At 39.9% G+C, this 25,077-nt stretch overlaps 1 protein-coding gene across 1 annotated transcript in view; it reads right to left on the bottom strand.

Annotated features, from left to right (window-relative positions):
- LOC127654640 (vang-like protein 1) overlaps positions 1-25,077 on the bottom strand; it is a 57,400-nt gene that overhangs the window by 14,264 nt on the left and 18,059 nt on the right. Inside the window, exons 2-3 of the mRNA XM_052141869.1 lie at positions 20,711-20,927; positions 13,419-13,551 (exon numbers count right to left, since the gene is read on the bottom strand). Of these exons, the coding sequence (XP_051997829.1) occupies positions 13,419-13,551; positions 20,711-20,781 (204 nt within the window). The 5' untranslated portion in view covers positions 20,782-20,927. The remainder of the gene's footprint in view (positions 1-13,418; positions 13,552-20,710; positions 20,928-25,077) is intronic.

Below are 25,077 nucleotides of genomic sequence, written 5' to 3'. Positions count from 1 at the left end.
TTCCGTTTGGCCACTCTACCATACAGGCCTAATTGGTGGAGTGCTGCAGAGATGGTTGTTCTTCTGGAAGTTTCTCCTCTCTCCACAGAGAAATGCTGGAGCTCTGTCAGAGTGTCCATCAGGATGAATTTACCACAGGTGGACTCCAATCTAGTTGTAGAAACATCTCAAGGATGATCAGTGGAAACAGGATGCACCTGAGCTCAATTTTGAGTGTCATGGCAAAGGCTGTGAATACTTATGTACATGTGATTTTTTTTTTTTTTATTTTAATACATTTGCAAAGATTTCAAACAAACTTCTTTCAACTTCTTTCTGAGTTAAGTGCCTTGCTCAAGGACACAATGGTGGTGGCTGTGGGGACTGAACCAGCAACCTTCTGATTGACAGTTATGTGGTTTAGCCCACTAAACCACCACCACTTCAGTATACAAGTTTTAGTGTACAAAATGCACAAGTTTATGTAGAAATTAACATTAAGATTATTAAAGGGTTCATGAAATGCTTTATATAAATATATATATATACACACATTGCATCCAGAAAGTATTCGCCTAAGCTCAATTTTGATTTCAAACAAACTTCTTTCTCGTTGTCATCTACAATATGTAGAATTTTGAGAAAAATAATGAATATAATCCATTTTGGAATAAGGCTGTAACATAACAAAATTTGAAAAAGTGAAGCGCTGTGAATACTTTCCAGATGCACTGTATATATTTATTTACATGTATGGCTGCAATGTCTGGACCACACACATAAGCTTTTAACTCATCATTTCACTTATGTAATGGTGTAGTGACAATTGAGTTGAGTTGAGTGTCAAGGTGATCTTTGGCAAACTTCAGGCGCTCAGCACCAAGTACATATGCTTTTTGAATAGAAACCTAACAATCAAGTAATTTAGAAATTCCAAGGGTTCACTCGAAACAAGGTGAGACAGCGTTTAGCTGTTATGCAACCCGCAGCTGAATCCAGCTTCCAGAAGAGGTCAGGTGTGCTCCAACAGTGCAGCACTTACTGATTGCACGGCATCGTTTTATTTCCGTATTATTTTTCTTTTTTGTTCATTTTAATAATTTTTACTTTAATTTTTTTTCTTATTTCTTATTCTTATTTCTAAGATTATATTTTCTTATTTCTTGATCTTAATTGGTTTTAAAATGTATTTTATCTTTAGCTTTTCTTTTCTTTAGCATTTTTATGCAAAGGATTTGAATTGTCATTGTGTAATAAATAAACTTGCATTGCATAAAAGGATACTTCACTCAAAAATGATAATTCTTTCATCATTTACTCACCGTTATGCCATCTCAAACTCTTTATTATCATTTCTTTCTTCTACACAAAGACTTCTTTTTAAGAATATACAGTGTAACGTGTTCTTATCCATAAAATGCATGTCATGGATAATAAAGGCAGCATAAGGTAATCCATACAACTTGAGTGGTTTGATCCATGTCATCGGAAGTGATACAGTCAGTTTTGGGTGAGAAATTGACCAAAATGTAATTCTCTTTTCACTATACATCTGCAGTCACCTTGACGTGCTCATGAGAGATGCTTGTTCATGCTTCTTCACGCTTGATGCATGCGCAAATCTTTATGCTGCCTTTATGCCCTTTTTGGAACTTAAAAAAGTGTTGGACCCTATTGACTTGCATTATATGGAAAAAACACATAATATATAATTAAAAATCAACATCATGCATAAGGGCAAGTAAACGATGAAAGAATTATAATTGTTGTGTAAACAATTCCTTTAAGACTTCTCTATGAAAATGATGTGAAGTGACAACCATTATGGGCTGCATCCTTCAAAATACAGTCTTTTTATAAAGCCTTCCATTGTGACAGATTCAAAGTGTAGGCAGACAGAATGCATCTTGTGTGAATGGTCCTTATGCCTGTTTGTAGAATCTGTTTGAACTCACGTTAGCGTTTGATTTAACACAAGCACAACCATTTTATATTTTTGGTGTAGTACACTTTCTGATATATAAATTGATAGTGAGTTCAACTGCACTATAGCTTTTTAAGAAATTATGTCTTTGTTAACTCAATAACTCTAATGAGCAGATTCTTTCTGTGCCAGAAGGCAGACTATAGTGCAGCACTGCCTCTGGTTTAGAACTGCGGTCTGATCTGTTTCATTTGCCCACAGTCCACATTGCTGAGTGTGCTTCCCCCACTGAGAGAGACAAAAGAAGCACACAACACAGCAAATAGTGTGTGCGTATGTGTGTGTGTTTGTGTGTTCTGCTAGACTCGTGTGCTGCTCATTTCCCTCTGACAGAGCCATAGTCTGAGCTGGACCATAGAAAGAAAAGCAGGAAGAGAGGGAGTGGTAACCAAGTGTGAGAAACTCAAGTACCTCGCTCCTCTCCACCCTCCATCCTGTTCCTCTTACTTTTTTTTTCAAAAACAAAACTCAATAGGTGTTTTAGTAAGGTCTGCAACTTCACATTAAAATGAATATACAGAATGAAACCATTATTAAATAATTGAAGGGATTGTTCAACCAAACATGAAAATTATGTAATTACTTATTCAGTCTTATGCTGCTCCACACCTATAAGACTTTCTTTCTTCCAATAGAACACAAAAGGGGATATTAGGCAGAATGTTAGCCTCAGTCACCATTCACACATGCATCTTTTTTTCATACAAGGCAAGTAAACAGTGAGTGAGGCTATTGCATTGTCTTTTGTTTTACATGAAAAAAGTAAGTTATATGGGTTTGGATGGAACAACATTAGGGTGAGTAAATCATAACAAAATTTAGATTATTGGGTGAACTACTGTATCCCTTTAACATGTATTGAACATTCCCTAAAAAGCTGAATTTTTGAAAGGTTAGAAGCTGCTTTTGACAGGCAAGGAGTCTCAAGTGCCTCTTTATAAGTCTTGGGATATTACATTGAATGAGAGGTGTGATTAATCAGAGTCAAGTGAGTGATGGCCACTGCAGAGGCTGTTGGGGTAAGTGAATCTGGGGTGTAGGGACTAACACTTATGGAACAAACAGAGGAATTTGTTTTGTCCACATATTTGTCAGGAAACTAACAAAACCACCATAAACCTTAATTTGATTTTTAAGCAGTGAAAACACCTAAAGACCCCAAATAAAGGATGATGATTGACTTAATCAGGGGACAAGAATAAATTGTTTATATCTACTAATAGATTATTATTATGCTTACTGTATGATTACAGTGTACACTGTAGGCTGCTTATGGTTAGTAGTGGTTTGTGGAAACTTGGTAGGGAATTTAACTGATATTCAGATGATGTGTGAGTATATCAGCTATTTTTCAATGGCTCATCCAAACAGATTTTAAAGCAAGAATTATCTGTTTTATTAACATAAGTTGGCACACTTAAACAAGGCCACAAACAAGCAAAAATAAACATACACTTTCTTGGCGTGCTTCACATGCTTGCTATTGAAAGTCATAATTTTCATTAATGTCTAAAGTTTCCTCACTGTAGACTACAATTCAGAGGCCCAGGATGAATGACAGGAAGTAGAAAAAATATCAGAGCCAACATGATGACATCACACAGGGAAGAATAGACTTGACAGCCATTCAATGGCATGCCATTAACCTGTTAGCAGTGCTAGGGGCTTTCCTCTCTTTACAGGATATTTATAGTGTACCAAATGTACTAGAGTGTTTTGCTCAGAGGATCTTTCATATAGGGCTGACTGGGGGAAATTATATTTATTTATTCTTTTTTTATTTTTACATAACCCATAGGCTTCTATAAACCTATTTTATAGGTTTACATATTTTGCTATAAGAAATACTGATTAATGCATTTGACATCATGAATTAGCAATGAAAAATATATTTTTATAACATTTATTAATCTTTGTTAATGTTAGTTAATAAAAACACAAATTTTCATTGTTAGTTCATGATTTTAAAAACGTATTACTATATGCAGTGTTGGGTGTATCCGATTACAAAGTAATTAGTTACTGTAATCTAATGACTTTTTAGTCAAAAAAAGTCATCTAAATTTTGTAATTCTTGTAATTAGTTTACATTTACGTACTTTCAATTAATGAAATAGCTTTTAAGTACAATACTTGAACTAAAATAATATGTGTAAAACAGTACATTTAAAATATGAATTAATATGTATGTCTGTTAGTGTTTCTGTGACAGCTGAGGGGTGCAACAATGAATGAGGAAATATAGATATTTTGAATTTGAGCAGAAAACCAAAAACTCTTCAAGGAAAGGTGATATAGAAAGTTAAATGTAAAATAATTAGTAATGACATTACTTTTTTTAGATAAAGCAATCAGTAAAGTAATATGATTACATATTTTTAGATAAGTAATTAGTAATGTGTGGATTACTTATTATACTTATAACACTGACTACATGTTGAAAATAAAATTAACCAAAATGTATTATTGCTGTAAACGTATCTGTTAGTTCATTTTAAATGTAATTAACTAATGTTAACAAATGGAACCTTATTGCAAAGTTTTACTGCAACATGTATAGTAGATGTGCCACCAGTAATGGTATCATTAAAATACTTACATCAAGAAATATTGAATTTAATACAATAAGTCAGAATATAATTATAATTTTTTACTTAGATTTATCATTTCAATTAGAAATAATTTACATGAAAATACTTATTTTGTGTGGGGCAACTGGATGTCATATTCTTTATTTAGGCTACACATCCAAAACAAGCTAATAAATGTGTTCCTAAATTACTTTATTATGAAGAAAAAAGTGTTATATACATTTTAATTAAATGATACACAAAACGTTGAGTACACAACAGACAAAAAAAATTATCAATAGAAAATTTACTGTAAATATAACATTTAGCTACAATGGGAGTACACCTAAATGGAATTCTGTAATTTAAAGTTTTAATGATTAGTTCATTGGGGCAGCTGTATCTCTCATTCATGTGAGCTTTTAACCAAAAACTTGTAAAATATGCTAGCTTAAGGTCATCACAACAGAAGAAACATACTAGACATCAAAAACAAAAAAGATTTATATCTCTAATTCAATTTCAATTTCATTCAAGACTTTTCAGATGAAATTATCAAATGAACATTCTTTCCTGATGCTGAATATGTGTCATCATTCAGAGTTTTTTACAATTGTTTCCAACCTCACCTACAAATATTTTTTTTACCTCCACTGTTTAATATTATGGTAGAATTCTAACAGCTCTGCGAGAGTACATGTAATTATCCATGAACAAATGAAACCCTACTAACGTTCAGCGATTCTGAACATCAGACAGATTCATTTTAGCTTCCATATATGAATATCATTTTATTCTCTATTGATCTATAAAATATAAAGCATTAAATTTTCAGTACCAGGTCTGCCCTGTTTGATTGGAAATCTCTTCCATGTCTTAAAGCCCTCTCAAGCACTAATGCATTTAAAACCACACACACATATACACTCACACAAATGAATGTAGACAGACATGAGGACATATAAAAACTTAGTGTGCCTTTTGGCCCTGAGGGTGAATCAAGTAGGTCAGAATAACTGAGACCCGGTAGGGAGTACAAAGCAGTGTCCCTTCAAACCGAGATGTGTGTCATTGCCAGTTTCCATATCTGTCTACACACAGACACCCCCCCCTCGCCACTCACACTTTCCCCTCAAGAACTGTCATTAGCATTTTCATTGTCTCCTCATTAAATTTTCCAGCACAGACACTGCACCTTCCCTGTGCCTTGGTTATGTCTTGTACATGTGTATTTATGTAACTCAATAGTCACTATGTCAGCATGTATGAAGTGATTTTCTCATCACCAATGTCACAGCAAAAACAGTTGTAAAGGTCACATTAAGTAAAGGCACTACAGTTTTATACAACACTCCCTGTTCAATTTAAGTGATTTTTTCATTGAAGTATGTAGAAAAAATTATATGCTGCTTGAGACAAAAATCAATAATTGTCAAAATTGACAAAAATGGTCTAAATCATCCCTTTGAGGTGGTACAAATTTTCTTGGAGGATGAACTTCTGTTTATGTGTTATTAACTTAATTCCTGTTAGTGAAATTAGCAGAACTCAACTCCATCTAAACCAGCGGTTCTCAATCGAATCTTTTTGCAAAAAAAAATTGCTTTAGGGACAGCATTTTACATTGGACACAAAGTGATTATTCACCACAGTACTAAAATAGTTACAGTAATCATACAAAAGCAAACATGTCCTTGAAATCAAACACTAAAATGTTTTACTGTTACCATGAACTGCATAGGCCCAGCAACAAGCTAAATTATTAACATTAAGTAGGTTAAATAAGAAAAATAACAATTTTGTAAATTGACTGTGACATTATCAGAAAAGGTCTGTGATCCTCCAATTGAGAAACACTGATCTAAACGATGCTTTATGAATTCCTACAGGTATGTCACGTTACTTCCATGTCCTTTCCTGGTAAACTCACATTGATGGCAAACGTCTAGGTTACTCTTGTAACCTCTTTTCCCTGATGGAGGGAACGAGACGTGTGTCGAGTGAAGCGACACGAGGAGACTTCTTTGAAGGCCTCGGTTACTTCTGAACTTGAGAAAAGGCCAATGAGAAATTGGCAGACAGAATTTGCATGTCCCTCCCCCGGACATACCGGTATAAAAGTATGTCCGGGGAGTGGTGGTGGTGTAGTGGTATAAGCACATAACTGGTAATCTGGTAATCAGAAGGACACTGATTCGAACCCCACAGCCACCACCATTGTGTCCTTGAGCAAGGCACTTAACTCCAGGTTGCTCCAGGGGGATTGTCCCTGTAATAAGGGCTCTGTAAATCGCTTTGGATAAAAGCATCTGAAAATGCATAAATGTAAATGTAAATGTAAAAGGAGGGAATCATGCGTCTGTCCATTCAGGTTTTGCACTGAGGAGCCGAGAGTAAGAGTATCAGCCATAGCAGTGGCTCGGTGCAGCGTCATGGCCAGGGGGACACAAAGTCTTGTTCCCTCCATCAGGGAACGGAGGTTACAACAGTAACCTAGACGTTCTCCGTCTGTTGCTCACTTTGACGTTGTGTCGAGTGAAGCGACACCAGGGGTCCCTATTCAATCACGCCATGCGCTGAACCATGTACGTGTGCTGCTGAAGCAGGTGTGGGCAGGCAGTTGCGTGCCAAAGCGACAGGCTGCGTCTGACTACATGTACCCTTCCCCAATGCCCCATAAATTCCCAAAGGGGCGAACAAAGCGACATGCCAAACATGGGAACAGGCCGCGCCAGCCGTGTCTTTACTCTCGCTATTTCTCGCATAGAGTTAAAGTGGCTGGGGCCATCTTAACGCTATCACATGCATCAGGGAAGGCATTCTTTTCTCCTATTCTTTCAGGAGGGAAAGTCCCCATGGAGACCACCACCTGCCCAGGCTGAGGGGAGGTAAAGAGTGGCGAAATACATCACTTGGGTTTTCAGGCCACATGTGGGAATGGCACGGTGGTAGATCCTACCTGCTGCGAGGGAGGAGTTGCTACAAACACGGTGACTGGGGGGCAGCGGGGACTGCCCAAGGGAGACCGTACTGTGGAAAATACACACAGGGGGATTAATACAAAGGGCCTATCCTGTGGAACACCTATTACAGTACAGAATAGTTTTAGTACACATAGTGGGTCTGGTCGGGGAATTCCTCAGCTGAATTCGCGGACCAGAGGGCTAGGGAGGAAGAACATCCACGGAGCGCGAATCTAGTGCACTCTCCTGGGGAAAAGAGTGCACATGATCACCTCAGTGGAGGGGAAGGGCGCTATGTGCAAGCAGAACACCCGGTCAGACGTTCCGCATTCCCGAGTTCTACGTGCTCGGACATGAGAGAACACGGGACAAGACCAACTCAACCCTTAGATTGTAGAATCTTGTAAAGGTATTGGGTGTTCTGCATATGTCTGGTAGGGAGGTGCTGTTGGTTAGTGCCCATGAGGATGCCACCCTTCTTGTCGAGTGTGCTCGAACCCGCAAGGGGGCGGGCACGGCCTAGGTGTGATAGGCCAATGCGATGGCATCAATGACCCAGTGGGAAAGCCTCTGTTTAGAGACAGCGTTCCCTTTCCGCTGTCCACCAAAGCAGACAAAGAGCTGCTCAGAACATCTAAAGCTGTCTGGTACAAAAAGCATGCACCGGACACAGAAACGACAAGGCTGGGTCTGCCTCCTCCCTGGGAAGCACTTGCAGGTTCACTACCTGGTCCCTAATGGGAGCCGTAGGAACCTTGGGCACGTAGCCCGGTCGCGGTCTTAGGACGACATGGGTGTCTGCCGGACCAAACTCCAGGCAGGTGTCGCTGACAGAACGCTTGCAGGTCCAAAACCCTCTTGATGGAAGCGAGCACGATCAGGAGGGACGTCTTCAAGGAGAGGGCTTCAAGCTCGACTGATTCTAGCGGCTCGAAAGCAGGTCTCTGAAGGCCTGAAAGGACCACAGAGAGATCCCATGAAGGGAACAGGCATGGCCTGGGAGGGTTCAGCCTCCAGGCGCATCTAAGGTACCTGATAATCAGATCATGCTTCCCTAGGGACTTACCGTCCAATGAGTCGTGGTGAGCCGATATGCAGGCTACATAAACGTTTAAGGTGGAGGGGGACAGCCTCCCCTCCAACCTCTCTTGCAGAAACAAGAGCACTGACCCGACTGCTCATCACTGTGGGTCTTCAGATCGGGAAGAACACCAATTTGTAAATAAGCACCACTTCAGGGTGTATAGGTGCCTGGTAGAGGGAGCTCTTGCTTGGCTGATTGTGTCAACGACAGAAGGTGGTAGGCCACTTAGATCTTCCGCATCCAGTCCAGGTGCCAGACGTGAAGGTTCCAGAGGTCTGGCCGCGGATGACAGAGGGTGCCCCGTTCCTGAGAAAGAAGGTCCTTCAAAGGAAGAAGGAATTCACCATATAGGGGCTTTCTCGAGGAGATCCAAGTGAGATCCAAGAATCAAATCCGTGTGGGCCAGTAGGTGGCCACTAGAGTGACTTGTTCCTCGTCCTCCCTGACCTTGCACAGCACCCATGCAAGTAGGCTCACTGAGGAAATGTGTATTTGCACAGCCCCTGGGGCAAGCTGTGTGCCAGCGCGTCTGTCCCGAGGGGAGCCTCCACTAGGGAATACCAGAGCGGGCAATGAGAGGTCTCTTGGGAAGTGAACAGGTCTATCTGTGCATTGCTGAACCGCTTGGGGGTGGAGCCACCACTCTCCGCTGAGCACACCTTGTCCCTGCCGTGTTGAGGTTGCCCGGGATGTGAGTGGCGCACAACGATTTTGCTGGCGCCAAAGGAGGAGATGGCGGGCGAGTTGTGACATATAACGAGAGCACACGCCGCCTTGCCGATTTATGTACGCTATCGGTGGTGCTGTCTGATCAGATCAAGACATGCATGCCCCGTATTAGCAGGAGAAACCTCTGCAGGGCAAGGATTACAGCCAGCAACTCTAGGCAGTTGATGTGCTAACCCAGCCGGGGCCCCGTCCAGCATCCGGCGAATGCGTGCCCGTTGCACACGGTACCCCAACCCTGTTTGGAGGCATCTGTGGTGACCAGTATGCATCAGGACACCTGCTGTATGGCAGAGGTCTGTCAAGGTGTTGAAAGTCTGGTGGCAGGCGGGGGTGATGAACACAAGGTACGTGCTGCGTCGCCATGCCCATCTCGGGACTCGAGTCTGAAGCCAGTACTGAAGCGGTCTCATATGCATTAACCCCAGTGGCGTGACCGCCGTGGAGGATGCCATATGCCCCAGGAGCCTCTGGAATTGGCTTGAATAAGGTGAGGCATTTAAGCTCCGACTGAGCGCACTCGTTGGTGAGGCGCGCTGTCATTGGGGGCTGTCACAAGGGCTGCCTCTGCGACCTTCGTGAAGACGCGAGGGGACAGGGACATGCCAAAGGGGAGGACTTTGTACTGATATACCTGGCCGTCAAACGTGAACAGTAGGAAGGGTCGGTGACGAGGCAAGATTAAGACATGAAAGTAAGGTCTTTCAGATCAACCTCTGTGAACCAATTTTGATGCCGGACGCAAGTTCAAATGTGTCTTTGCGTGAGCATATTGAACGGAAGTTTGTGTAAGGCCGGGTTGAAAACTCGCAAGTCAAAGATCGGTCGTAAGCCGCCGCCTTTCTTGGGTACGATGACGTAAGGGCTGTTGAAACCCTTCTTCATCTCGGCTGGAGGGACAGGCTCTATTGCGTCCGCTCTGTAAGCAGTGCCCAGACCTGTGGAACCAATCGTCTAGCCATGAAGGCTGTGGGCAGGACAGAGGTTTCCAGTGGGCGGTTTGTGGGGATCTAGTCGACGAAACCGAGCCATCCCCAAATCGCCTCCATCGCCAGCCGGGTCATCCTCAATCCCGTGGGAAGAAGGAGCGACGTGGGGGAGTGGCTGGAGTGGCATTCATCCTTAAGAAGGAAAGCCGTGGCCGCAACGTTGCCAAGCTGAGGTTCTCGCAGTGAGAACATGAACCATCCACAAACGCCGCCTCGGTGTGATTGCTGCACAAAGACACGAGGCAGCACCTGTGACCATCAGGAGCAGGGAGAAATTGACCACATCCAGGAACTACACAGGGGCAGAAGGGTATCTTTATAAAGATGCATCCTAAAAAGGACGTTCAATGCCAGCAGTGTATTTGCTCTTTTAGGAAAATAAATTATTTTATAAATATTCTCTTTTAGCAGCGCTGTCGAAGCACCCAGTTTCAAAGCTGCACTGCCGTACAGAGAAGGATAAAGCCACTGATATATGCCATAGGATCCAACAGCGTAAGCTCTGCAGAGGTGAGTGGAACAGAAAGTGATCTCTGCTCACTGATCGCACAACCGCTCCGCTCTGAAGAAATCTGATATATGACATATGTCCAGGGGAGGGACATGCAAATTCTGTCTGCCAATTTCTCATTGGCCTTTTCTCAAGTTCAGAGGAAACCGAGGCCTTCAAAGAAGTCCCCTAGTGCTTTTTCACGCGACACAACGTGAAGTGAGCGACAGACGGGGAACAAAAGTAATTAGACTTAGATTTTTAGCTGGTCAAGATTTTAGCTGGTATCATATTTTAATTTGCAGAGCTGCCTGTTAGTGTATTAATTTTCTATTCAATACACACAATGAGATGAAATTATTGTCTGTGGACCCGACAGCCGGTCACATATGTGGGACGTAAACATAAGGCTGAAAATGACCCGGAATATTCCTTTAATCACAAAACAGTACATTTTCACAAACAAATAACTGACAGATCGGAACATTCAGTACACTGACTGTTTTCTGTAGCATGTCACTATCTGAAATCCCTGTTATCCTCTTTACTCTGGTAACTATGAGCTGTGTGTTTGCCCGAAATCTGGATGACGCCACTAAGAGCATTCCACCTCATTTGACTGATCATCAAATTACAGTCTACATGATTCTAGGCAAATGCATATGCAATGCAGCATTAAAATGCACAAGAGAGTATTTGTGTCTGTACATCTATGTATTTTATGTGAACATGATAATGTGTGTGTCTACCCTTTTTATTTTGGTCTTTAAAAGTGCAATGAGCTATTTATAAATACATTAAAAAAAAAAAACTTTCTATTGTGTAGCATAAGTGATCACATTCTAAATAAGTAGATATTTAGCAGACACCTTCATTCAAATCAACCTACATAACACTTACTAGTCAACTTATTCCAGGTCCCCACAAGTAACTGATTGTAAATCAAAAAACTGTCTTTCTCCATTCATTAAACTTCGTTGCTCACAGAACCTGTGTTTTACAGAATATAGCTTCCCAATGAGGCATGGAATTGACATTGTCACAATGATTGATGATACAGTGTAATTAGTGTATGTCTGCAATTTAAATATTCAGAATGGAGAGTAAAGTATCTTTATTAATATATAGTTATTTCTAAAACAACCCATTTGTGCTCGCTTTCCTTTAACAGCTAGCCGTCACAGACCTTGGCCCCCTCTCTAATCCTGGTCAGCCAGGACAGCATGGTGGGCGCTCTGAGATTGTGTTTTATTCAATGTAATTTATAGTACACTTATCACAGGTTCAGCCCCTCTTGAACAGAGGTAAAAGGTATACTTAAACCAAAAATAGTTTACTTAACCTTATGTTGTTCCAAACCTGTATGACTTTATTCTTTTGTGGAACACAGATGTTAGGCAGAATGTTAGTCACCATTCACTTCAACTGCATCTTTTTTTTCCATACAATGAAAGTGAGTGGACTCTGTCATTCGGCCGAACATCTCCTTTTGTGTTCAATGGAACAAAGGAAGTCGGATGGGTTCGGAACAGCATGAAGTTAAGTAAATGATGATACAATTTTCATTTTTGAATGAACTATCCATTTAAGTATCTTGATCAATGGCTCAAAGGTGATGGATCAACCCATGTTAGTTCGTACCTGCAAACTTTCAGTTACCAGCCCAGATCTTTAACCTCTACAGTGCAGTCTTTCACTCTTTATTATTATTTTTAAATTCATAAATTGTTGGCATACATTCTCTCTAGCACAATATGCTAAATGACCCATAACAGTGATACAACAAAACAAGTTAATTATTCCAATGTTTCTGCATTAAAGGGATTGTTCACCCAAAAATGAAAATTATCTCATTGTTTACTCACCCTCATGCCGTAACGGATGTGTATGACTTTCTTTCTTCTACAGAACACAAACAAAGATTTTTAGAAGAATACTTCAGCTCTGTAGACCCATACAATGCAAGTTAATTGTGACCAAAACTTTGACGCTCCAAAAACCAAATATAGTCAGCATAAAAGTAATCCATAAGTCTCCAAGGGGTTTAATTCATGTAATCTGAAGGGATCCAATCGTTTTTGGGTGGGAACAGACACAAATATACCTCTCTTTGTCATCTCCATGGAGATCATGATTTCAAGCTCGATTGCACTTTCTAGTACCATCTAGTGCTTTGTGTATGGGTCAAGCACTAGGAAGTGTAATCAAGCTTGAAATCATGATTGTGCATAGATCATGCAATGGCAGGATGTACAGTGAATAAGAGTAATATTTAGGTCTGTTCTCACCCAAAACCAATTACATCAGTTACTTCTATGCTGCCTTTGTGTTTTTTGGAACTTCAAAGTTCTGGTCACCATTCACTTGTATTGTATGGACCAACAGAGCTGTTTAATTCTTCTAAAAAATCTTTGTTTGTGTTCTACAGAAGAAAGAAAGTCATACACATGTGGGATGGCATGAGGGTGAGTAAATGATGATACAATTTTCATTTTTGGGGTGAACTATCCCTTTGAGACTCAATCTCTTTCTCCCACTCTCACGGTTTTTCTACTTTAACACTACACACTAAACTCTCTACCCACGCATTCATGTACAATAATTCATTTACTCATTCACACACGTTCACTCACCTGGGCATCTGTGGGGGCGGAGCTCTGATCTTGCTGTAGTTGAGCAGACGATGCACTGATGGTGACATTTTTGTCTGAGCGGCTGCTGCTGTCTCGGCTGTGTGATTTGTGCCGATCCCTACTGCTGCGTTCACTGCACGACAAAGACACACACAGCGATGGAGGTGAGGGAAAAGTTGTCGCCATGACGATCAGAGAGGAGACACTGAGTCAGACTAATGACAGGATAACTACTGCCATCACTCTTCCTTCTCATCCTCCTCCTCTCACTTTCCTCTCTCGCTCTCTCACACATGCCCTCGCTGGAGCATCTGGTGCAAACTGGGTTAGATGCAGTCAGCTGTGACGACCCTAATCCAAGCAGAGATTTTTCTCTCTCTCTCTCTCCCTCTCTCTCTCTCTTTTCTGTCTTTTTCATTTCCCTCATAGCTAATGTCTGGTAAGCCTTAGAATAAAACAAAACAAATCAACACAAACAAATACAGCATTAATGCACACATTCTGTCAATCAGTGACCGAGAGTCGCCCTGCTCTGTGCAATTCTTTACATCAGCAAACAAGTCTCTGGTGAACATCTGCACAGATAGATTACGCTTCCATGCTCACACAACCTGTGTTTTACAATCAGGGTTCCCACACCATTAAATCTCTATGACTTTTCCATGACCTTTCCATGTCATTCATGATTAAAAGTTACGTTTTTTAGAGAATGCTGGGGTTGATTTCCATTTGTGTGTCAGGTACCAAACTTTTGAATTCATTGATTTTAACAATTACACTGATCAGTGTAAAATGTCTCAAAAAAAGACCCTGAATATGGACAAAGTTTGACTGTAAATAAGTGATTCTTATCATGTTAGATCAGTGAACAAAAATGGAGAGAGTGCATTATGAGGACTAGAAAACTGCTTTGCAGTTGATGATGACCTGTAAATCTTTACATTTGAAGACGGGTTGATACTTTAATAAATGTTCATGTTTTCATTTGTAACAATAAGTTTAGTATTAAAGTATCCAATACAACCCTTTTGTTATAAAAAAATAAATAAATACATGTTCTTTTTTTACAGCTAGTCATCACTGTTGCTTTACATTAATCCTTGTCAGCCTGGACAGAGTGGGAATGCTGGGTACTTTGAGATTGTGTGGTATTATAGAACAGTATGTCTATAGCTGAGCTGAATGGACTAAGCCAAACAGCTGCTTTGAAATAAAACAAAGCACAAAGTTCAAGTTCAAAATTTGCCGGCAGACAGGAATAGTAGGTAGAACTAACATTGTTTCAATGATACTTATAATGTAAATTATGGAAAAGTTGATGAGAATGTATTTTTGAATACATGTAATCATATTTTGTACATATAGGTAACAAAACCATAATTATCAATAAATGGTGCCCTTTGTGTGCTTTTGTGCAAATGGCTTACTGTTCATATAATTAACAGGACACTGAACTTAGTTTGACTGTTACATTTACTGTAACACACAGTGACTGTTTTGAAGTTATGTGGCATTTTAGGGTTAGGCATAGGATTAGTAAAGATAAATAACTATTGGTACTTTGGAATTTACAATATGGGGTAATAATTTAAGAACTGGCCATCGCTAAACCCAAACCAATGTGACCACTTATCTGAATATTGGCAAAGTCTATGACAATTGTGGCCATGACACTTTGATTAAATATGTCTTGAAAGGTTAGCAGCAACCTATTCAAATGCAATTAAATGACCCCCCCGTAAATAAATACATAAAAGTAAAATAAATAAATAAAATAAATAAATAAATTAAAAAAAACATTTACTCACCCTCATATCATCCCAGATTTGTATGACTTTCATTTTTCTGCAGAACGAAACCAAAGATTTTTAGAAGAATACTTCCGCTCTCTAGGTCCATACAATGCAAGTCAATGGTGACCAGACATTTCAAGCTCCATAAATCACATAAATGCAGCATAAAAGTAATCCATATGACTCCAGTGGTTAAATCTATGTCTTTAGAAGTGATATGATAGGTGTGGTGAGAAACAGATGAATATATAAGTTTCACGTTCACATTCTGAAAGTGAAAGTGGAGATTTATGGTTAAAAAGGACTTAATTATTTCATCTATTTCTCACCCAAAGTGATTGCATCGCTTCAGAAGACAAAAATTAAACCACTGGAGTCTTATGGATTACTTTAATGCTGCCTTTATGTGATTTTTGGGGCTACAAATGTCTGGCCACCATTCACTTGCATTGAAAAGACCTGCAGTACAGAGCTGAGATATTCTTCTAAAAACTTTAATTTCTGTTCATCAGAAGAAAGTCATACACAGCATGATGTGAGAAAATGATGAGAACATTTTCATTTTTGGGTGAACTATACCTTTAATGGCATATTTGGTGATATGGGTTGATCCAGTTTATGGATCAACCCTTGTGGTGTCGAACTTGCAGTCTTTAAATAACCAGGCCAGATCTTTAACCACTACACTACATCACACCACAGTCTCTCACTATTCTCTCTTTTATTTTCTAAAAATTATACATATATACTTTGCCTTTGACCATGCTAAATGGCTTTGTACTGAATTCCCAAAGATATACATATATATATATATATATATATATATTTCTTTATCTAAATACAATATATGTATTAATATATTTCTGAACTGTCCATGCACAATTCTGTATGTATGTCTGTATTCTGTATACACCAATGTTCCTTCTAATTTCTGTTCTTTTTGAGCAAAACCTAATTCTACTGGGCAGACCGAGTTAACACGTATACATCCAGAGATACACACAAAAATAGAGACTGGCCAACAAAGAATATTAGACAAAAGGAATGAGAGAAATAAAAGAGGCAGGACATTTAACATCCAAACCAAGAGAAAGAGAAAATGCATTTGCGGCTTTCTCAGTGAAGCCACTTAAATTCTCTGCCTTCAATCTGGAATTCCAGAGGCTTTTTTGGGCATTCCACTGTAGTTGTTATAGGAAACCTAACAATAGTGAAGCTCAATAAATAACTTCCTAATTACAGAGGGAGGGGTCAGCACTGTCCAATAATATTATGGCATATCAGAATGCATTGACAAGCAGAGCTGTGACAGCATATGGAATCTTTGGCTCAGAACGCAACACCAAAATCCAGCCTAAATATGGAGTACAGCAAGAGTGAAAAAAGTCATACAAGTAATAGTGATTATATACTTAATTAGGTGCACAGAATCTGAAACAAATGTGAATGAATAAGGACAATCATGTAAGGTAGGAAACTACACAAAAAACCTGGAGACCAAATGAGAACTAACCCCATCAGAGTCATGCCAATCAAATGTCCAAAAACTTGCTCTTCTGGGAGAGATAGGGAAGAGATTAAATTTGATCAGTTATGTTTAAAGACACTACCAACACCTCATATTTCCCTGTTCACATTTTGGATCCAATGTGAAATTGAAATACACCAGATCAGGTGAAAATTTGGAGTCATGTTTAGAGCTTGATTCTTGTTAATGTGTCTATCGTGTTAAAAAAAATTGTTTAGGGATGTCATCAAATATCAATTATTGATCAACGTGTTATTTTATCAATATATTTTTGAGGCATCGATATATTAAAATTAGCTGAAATTTAAATTAGAAGACCAATTTGCATGCTTTCCAATTTCCTCAGTTATCCTCTTTCTAACAGTCTGGTGTAATAGCATTGGGAGGCCAGGAGAGATTTATATAACATTTACTGAAACCGGTCGTGGTCACAATCACACACAAAAACAAACTGGACGAGCTGATGCAACGCAGCAGATGGCAGTCCAAAGTTACAAAGGTTTTTGTACTTCTTCAATAATGAACAAAGTGATGTTGATGAGATGCAGGTTAGAGTATGAAACTGATGTAAATGCATGTGGAAGCAGGGAACTGTTACAGTGGTGTTACAGGAATATTGCCGTCATGGAGTCCTCGCAGCTGGTTGAAATTGTCAAGACAGTGGCCGGTATCCACCAAATGCAACATCAGGCCCTCATGGAGCTGTGGGCATAACAAAAACCATGGTTCCAGGCCCTGATACATGCCCAGGCCGAAGACCAACAGGTGATACGGAGATTACTGCCACAGGGGGGTACTCCAGCAGCAACCTCGAAGTAACCCACCATGTCCCAGAACACACTGGTAAAAATGGGGCCCGAGGCATTTATAGATCTGTTTGAGAATGCCGAGGCGGGGTCACCCTGGACCTGCACACAGTGGGCAGTCCATCTATTGCCGCTGTTGTGGCCCAACAGCTTCAGGTCACAAGTTTGCTGGAGTGCCCAAACCTAAAACGAGCCATCCTGCAATGGTTCGGCTGTAACACAGAACAGCACAGTCAGCGCTTCTGGGTGCTGATATTCGGGGAGTTTGGCTGCCCGCTCGCTTTCGTGCAACAGCTCTGTGATGCCTGTCTGAGGTGGGTGCTGGCTGAAGACCGTGATGCCAATGGTGTCATAAACTTGGTGTTGCTGGAGCAGTTTGTCGACCAGCTGCCGAGGGGAATGGTGGAGTGAGTCCAGTGCCACCATCCAGCGTTGCTGGAAAAGGCAGTCCAGCTGGCAGAGGACCATTTGGTGGCATATCAGGGCTGGCGAGCCCTCTTCTCTCTCTCTCACTCTTACCCCTCTCCATCCTCCCCTTTTCCCATTCCTGTGCCTCGGAACCAGGGGTACCTGCCACCAATACCTGATGCTCAGAGGATCCCAAAGGGCATCCCCAACCCTTCTGTTTCCCTTGTGGCTGTCTCCTGTCCCTCACAGGTTGGCGACTTCTTGGCCTCCTGGGCCGATTTGCTGGTGCTGTGGGCATCCCGGGCATTTCCAGGACCAATGCCAGCTGATGCAGGTGGGGGCATTGGTTCAGATTCACGACGCTCCACAGCTGGGACGTACCGGATACCGGTGTGTATCCAAGGGGGTACATATCAAGCCTCAATCCATCAATGCTTGGTTCATGGTGAGGCTTTGGATGCAGCACGCCAGGTGAAGATGAGGTGTGTGCATGGGGATGTTCACGATTATTCTTTAGTGTCCATCTTTATTCAATTCAAAGGGCAAAAGCATAAAATAGAGATGGCGGTCCTGTAACAAAGTGAATCAGTGTGTGGTGTGCAATTTGTGGCTGGGGAGGCGGTACCAGGGCCGTCTACATCAACTCCACGTCAGGATGATGCAAGGGAGGCCCTTAGTGGTTCTTGGTTCTGGTGGACTACACAACGCGATATCCGGAAGCAGTGTCTCTGTGCAACATCTCAGCATGAAGTGTTGCGGAGGCACTCTTCAAAATAATCTCCCGGGTGGGGATTCCGAAAGAAATCCTCAGCGATCAGGGCGCTAAGTTTATGTCATGTATGCAACGTGAACTGTATTAATTATTGGGGATTAAATCAATTCGGACCAGCGTTACCCACCCCCAAGTGGACGGCTTGGTTGAACTATTTAATCAGACCCTAAAGAATATGATAATTAAGTTTGTGCACGAAGACACTCGAAATTGGGACAAGTGGCTCGAGCCCCTATTATTTGCAGTTCGAGAGGTCCCGCAAGCCTCCATGGTGTTCTCCCCATTTTAATTATTGTATGGGCGTCGTCCGCATGGTGTGCTCTATGCCCTATTTGAAAATTTGGAGGAGAGACCTGCAAACAGCAAAAAACGAAATTCAAAACGTTCTTAACCTAAGAGCAAAACTCCACACACTGGGTCAATTAACACAGGAGAATTTGATCCAGGCTCAAGAACGACAAAGCCGGCTGTATAATAGGGGTACTTGGCTACAGGAATTTACACTGGGAGATAAAGTCCTTGTATTGCTCTCCACATTTAAGGTCCCAAGGACCCTTTGAGGTCACATGATGAGTCGGGGAAATAGATTATGACTTCTCCGACTTAGAGGTTAAATGAATGATAGATGTGGAGCACATCAGATTTACCACCTCCATCTCCTAAAACTGTGGAGGGAGGGGGTTCTCATGACATTAGCGATGGTGGACCGAAGGTAAAAATGTAACCTTTGAGTCACCGATCGACCCTGTGCAAAACTTGCGCAGACAACCTCTCACCATCACAAGTCACAGAGGTTGCCAGGTTGCAAGGAGAATTCTCAGACGTGTTCTCGCCTCTTCCCGGCTATACGAATCTCATAGAGCACCATATTGAAATGACCCCATGGGCAGTAGTGGTACGTAGTCGTCCCTACTGATTACCTGAACAAAAAATAAAAGTAGTTTGGGAAATATTAAAGGCCATACTAGATATGGGGGTAATAGAAAAATCCCACAGTGACTGGGCCAGCCTGGTGGTGCTGGTTCCGAAGAGTGACAGCTCAGTCAGGTTCTGTGTGGATTATAGAAAAGTCAATGCGGTGTCTAAATTTGATGGGTACCTGAACTGCTCGATCAGTTAGACGCGGCTCACTAATCTTTGTCCTTTGATAATGATTTTGGTTGAGTTTAATTGAAAACTATGAGAGTTGCACACCACGGCACAGCAATATTATGACTCTGAACATTGCAGTTGTGCGCGTACCTTCATAGAAAAAAATGATTTCTAAATTTAGAACACGTCAAGCCATACACCAGAGGTGTTCAGTGTCTCTTTAATTTACCCTGAAGCTCACACTTTAGCAAAGTTGTGTTGAGAAGAATTTAAAAAAGATTAAGACTATTATGCAATGAGCAACCTGATTTTTATCTGAAAAAAAATTACGAGATATATCGATAATCATCTTGAATATCTTTCAATTATCGATGCATGGAAAAGTCATTGATCCCAGGTTTATCCTGGTTCAATACAAGTTAAGCTCTATTGACAGCTTCTGTGGCATGATGTCGATTACCACAGAAAATAATTTAATTAATCTCTCAGTTAGTAAAAACAAACACTAATTATGTTTACGGTAATGTACTTATAATGCTATTGATTACCATAGAAAATTATTTTCATTTTAACTTTAACTGGGAACTTTCTTTAAATGAGTAATGACACTGATTAACTTTTCAAAGTAAGAATTAGGACCATTAGAGGCCATTTCTGAACAAATTCATCAGCAATTAATTAAACATTCCATCACTAATGAGCAACAGAATAATATCACTGACTAATTCATTTAATTCCCTACACTTAGACCTCTAAATAAATGCAGAATTGTTTAATTAGGTTAATATTAATCTGCATGAATTATGAGGCAATCTGGAAAAAATTAAGCAAATGTAAACTGAACTAATTAAAATGCTGTTCTCAAGAGAGTTAAATGAGAGAGAGTCGTTTACCTCTGTTTGTTTGATCCCCGTGACCTGTTGGAGTGGTGGGAATAACCAGACTGAATGGATTCCGTGTCCATGGCAATGCTCTCTGCCTGTGATTGGTTTAATGCCGTGGAGGAAGGAATGTAGAGACAGTTAAAGGGCAGACGATAATAAGGAAATACATGAAGCTGTGTGAGATGAAAGGATCAATTCTGGGGCCTTTTAGTTATCAAACATTAACCTAAGAAGAAAGAGAAAAAGAAAGAGAAAGAAGAGAATTTTTAACAAACCATACTATACACATAAATACACCAGATACAATAAAATCATGTTTTAATATTGTATATCATTTTATTCAGAGCATAAACTGTCTCACACTTATTGTATGATAGCATTTCTCAAAAAAGATTAAAAGCACATTTCTTCCTCTAAGCAATGCTACTAAAGCCCAACCCCAAAGGTCACATTTTGAAGTCTCTTTCCATTGTCCCACGTGTGAAAAAAGCAATCCTAGAGTGAACTCTATAAACAAAAGAAACAAACAAAAAAGCATTGTAAAATACACCAAGATCACTCAAATCATGAAATACAGTCGGCTTGCCTTGATCACGAAAACTTACTAAAAACGGAAACAAAATGGTTCACTGCAGCAATACTTAGACAACTGTAGCATGCTGATGGCATCAAGGTGTTCAACTCATTCAACCAGTATCTCTATTCCAGTGGTACTTAACCTTAGCAAGTTACCAAGCTGACAAATTTACAGTGCTTACAAGAGGCATTTTCCCCCTCAAACCACAGTAGTACATGCTGGAATTTGTTCATTAGTGATCATTTATTAAACAATGGATATAAACTCTAATCTGTACTACTCCCTCATACTATGAATTCTGCTGCTGCCTTCTCTTTAGCATTGATGGGGAACGTTTTTTTTTAATGCATTTGTTTTTTCTGCCCATTAGTTCTCCACCTTGAGGGAATTCTTCCCTGAATATTGGTGCATGGTTTCAAAGTGACACTTTAAATTTGATCTTTTAAAATTGTATACACACTTTCCCACACCATTCTACACACATACTCCTGCTCAAATCTAAAGTTAATTTCCACACCTATGTGTTAATCAAATTTAGACTAAGCTAGCTACTGCAAATAGCATTTTTTTTATAGCTAATGACTGTTAAGTGACATTGCAGAGTGCTACACCTAATGGCCAGGGTATACTTTGTTTTCTGTGTTCCGGATTGGACCATGACTGGTCGACTGCATTGCGTTTCAAAGAATACTCTTTTGACCACAAGCGAATATGAAGGCTTTCAAAGCATGCACACTAGGACTGCTTAGTTATACTCTTTTAGTACAGACAATGGCAGGCACAATGGAATACAATGTGCACAGTCGAGGACTGCGCTCAAGAAAATCTGGGTCGCACGTGGACAGTCTTCGCAGACTGTGCTGATGACTAAATTTGCATCATGTATAGTGTGCGATCAGCGACGTGGACAACCGAAGTATACTTTGTCCTTAAGGCTTATTATGATCAGTTGGTCAGCACCCAGAGCCATAGTGATGTGACTTGCAACAATACAAGCTGCGGATTAAAAACGTTAAGCTAAAGTGTGTAAATTCAAATAATTAAAAAAAAAAAACTTTTCTAAACAGGTTTCCCAAACACTCCCCTCTGCCATGTGTCGAAAAACAAATAGTCCTGCCTCAAACTTGAGGAATTGGCTGAGCCAGCAATACTCAGGCTGACTGGGATACTTAAACAAACAGAGCAATGTTTTAAAAGTGTGACAAAGATAGAGTCTTTGCACGTTTCATGAAAATAAACTTACACATGAATAGAAGAAAGTATTTTAATATTTATAAAAATACATACTTTAACTTTAAGTAACTATTCTGGAGAAAAGGTAAGACTTTAAACGTCACCACTGTATTCAAAGATGGGTTGTATGCCAAGGCTCAGCACAGGCTGTGCACTGATTTATCCACTCATAAATAACTAATTTGGAGAGACAAAGATTCTCTAGTGCCACCTGTCATCTCAAAGGAAGCAACCAACACAACACTCACAAAGCCAACGCATGCATACACACAAAAACACACACAAACACACCATAAGAGGATTTAAAAGTCTAAAATTTAGATAAATGCACAGAAAAATTTATTCCATTACAAGTTCAATTCAACTCACTTTAAACCATCATGCAATTTAATTCTACAAATACACTCTCTTTCCCTCCTCACACTCAAGTCTAGAGGTCTGCATTTAACTAGTGCATGGACAAACTATACATTATGGTGTTTACTATAATTTGAAATTTAAGGTAAAGTGATTTCTGCAATGCTAGCAGAACCAAAAGGAAGTCTGGATGGGACAACATGTTTTCAACAACCACATGAAAGACCCATCAAGAATTATATTGATTTGATAGGTAATCAGCAAATCTTTTTGTAATCACAAGAATTATAGAAAATTATATTGTGTAGAATATTTGTATTAGAAGAGAAAAAATAACAGTTTTCCTTGAATGGGGTAATTGCTGATATTCTCCAACAAAGTAGCAATTATGACAGAGAATAACTTGATCAACCTGAAGTATGTGAACTTTCCAAGATTGCACTGACCACTTTCAAGTCTTAATTTCTCTTATCAAGGAGAGAAATCTGACCTGGACATGGACATGCACACCTAGCATTCCTCTGGGATTACCTCATAATGCCCTAAAAACACACACAGATGCACAAAGAATTCCTCTAAAGTTACTCTATATGCCCTCATAAGCATACTCACAGAACGTGTATCAAGTTAGGAAGGCTGGGGGCCTAATATTTTCTGTACTAAGTACATGTCATTATATCCTATCACAAAGGACTCCCCCAAAAATATAAATTCTAACCTCAGACAGTTTTGTCTCTTCTTATCTTGCCACTGCATGTCTATCTGTGCATGTCTACAATTCACAAGTTGTTGCATATTTTACAGGGCAGCAAATGCCAAATAAATCTGTTCTGTAAACCAAGAATGCAGGAATGTGACAACTTTTGATACATGATCCATGGGAATGTAAGCATAATGAGGGCATTACCAAGACTGGATCAAAATTGACAGATGGACTGTCTAAAGCAAATGAAAGGAAGACATGCCTGAATTTAGTTTAAAATGTTCTTGTATTATAAGGATGCAGAGTGTTAAGAAGCAAAAGGCATTCCTAATTCAGAGTGAATAGTTCTCTAATCTTACCAGGCTTGCTCTGTTGACTTTAATCAGTATTTCATGAGTTCAGATAAAGATCAAACAGTAAAGCTTTTGTGCTTTTGTGTTTGTGCCTTTTTTCTTTTTTCTTTTTATTGAGTGAGTCAGATTTGGAGTTTTGATCTTGTGGTCTTAAAACATGGCCTTATTCTGGCCCTAATTACACAGTGTCCTGGTCTGGGTCTCAAAACACAAAGTGTTGGTTTGGATCTGGGTCTCAGCTAATGGTATAAGACAGACCGCAGTCTATTTCCAAAAAACTAAAAGTGATAATTACCTCAACCACAATTTGGCATGGTATCTTCAACAATACAAAGAGTTCACGCTAATTTCATGGCTCTGAATGGCTAATTAGGCACTGTACAAACAAGCTTAGCGTTTGAAGTGAATGCTGAAACAAATTCAATATAATTTTAATTCATTAAAATGGACAGGCTGGTTCTGGGTCTTAGCTATAGATCTGGGCCTCAAGTCTAGGTCTGAGACTTAGAGGTCTGGTTTTGAGACAAAGTCTGAATATAATCCTATATGTAATGATATACCCCATAATGTAAGGGATAATGTACAGACAGCCAGTCATTGTCACAAAATCAACACAACAGGGTCATTAGAATCTCTTTGTATCAGTATCACCCTGAAGGTGTTTATTTTGTGAGAATGAACACTTGAATGAACATTATCCTGCTTGTTACACAGCAAAAATAAATAAATGGACATGAAATATTGATTGTAATCAGTCATTGTTAAATATCCTCAATGACAACCATTTTATTAGGTTCACACTTTTTCATTGAATTAATCTTTTGTTTCAGCAACTACAATCAGAAGGTTCTGTGTAAAAGCTTTAACCAACTAAATGAACACTGCTGTGATCTTAAAAGAATAGTTCACCCAATAATTATAATTCCATTTCAAATTCGGGATTTCCTTTCTTCTGCAGAACACAAAAGAAGATTTTTTACAAATGAATAGCGTGTTTATCTATACAATACAAGTCAATGGGGTCCAAAAATTCACGATCATGATTTGAAGCTTGATTAATCTTCCTCACGCTTGATGCATGTGCAGAGTACAGCGAGTGCACATGCCAGGGTTTCCATTAGCTGGTAATTACCGTTTTTTGACCATTAAAATG

This window comes from Xyrauchen texanus, chromosome 14 (genome assembly GCF_025860055.1).
Source record: "Xyrauchen texanus isolate HMW12.3.18 chromosome 14, RBS_HiC_50CHRs, whole genome shotgun sequence".
Lineage (NCBI taxonomy): Eukaryota > Metazoa > Chordata > Actinopteri > Cypriniformes > Catostomidae > Xyrauchen > Xyrauchen texanus.
This window is presented reverse-complemented; position numbering and strand designations above follow the sequence as displayed.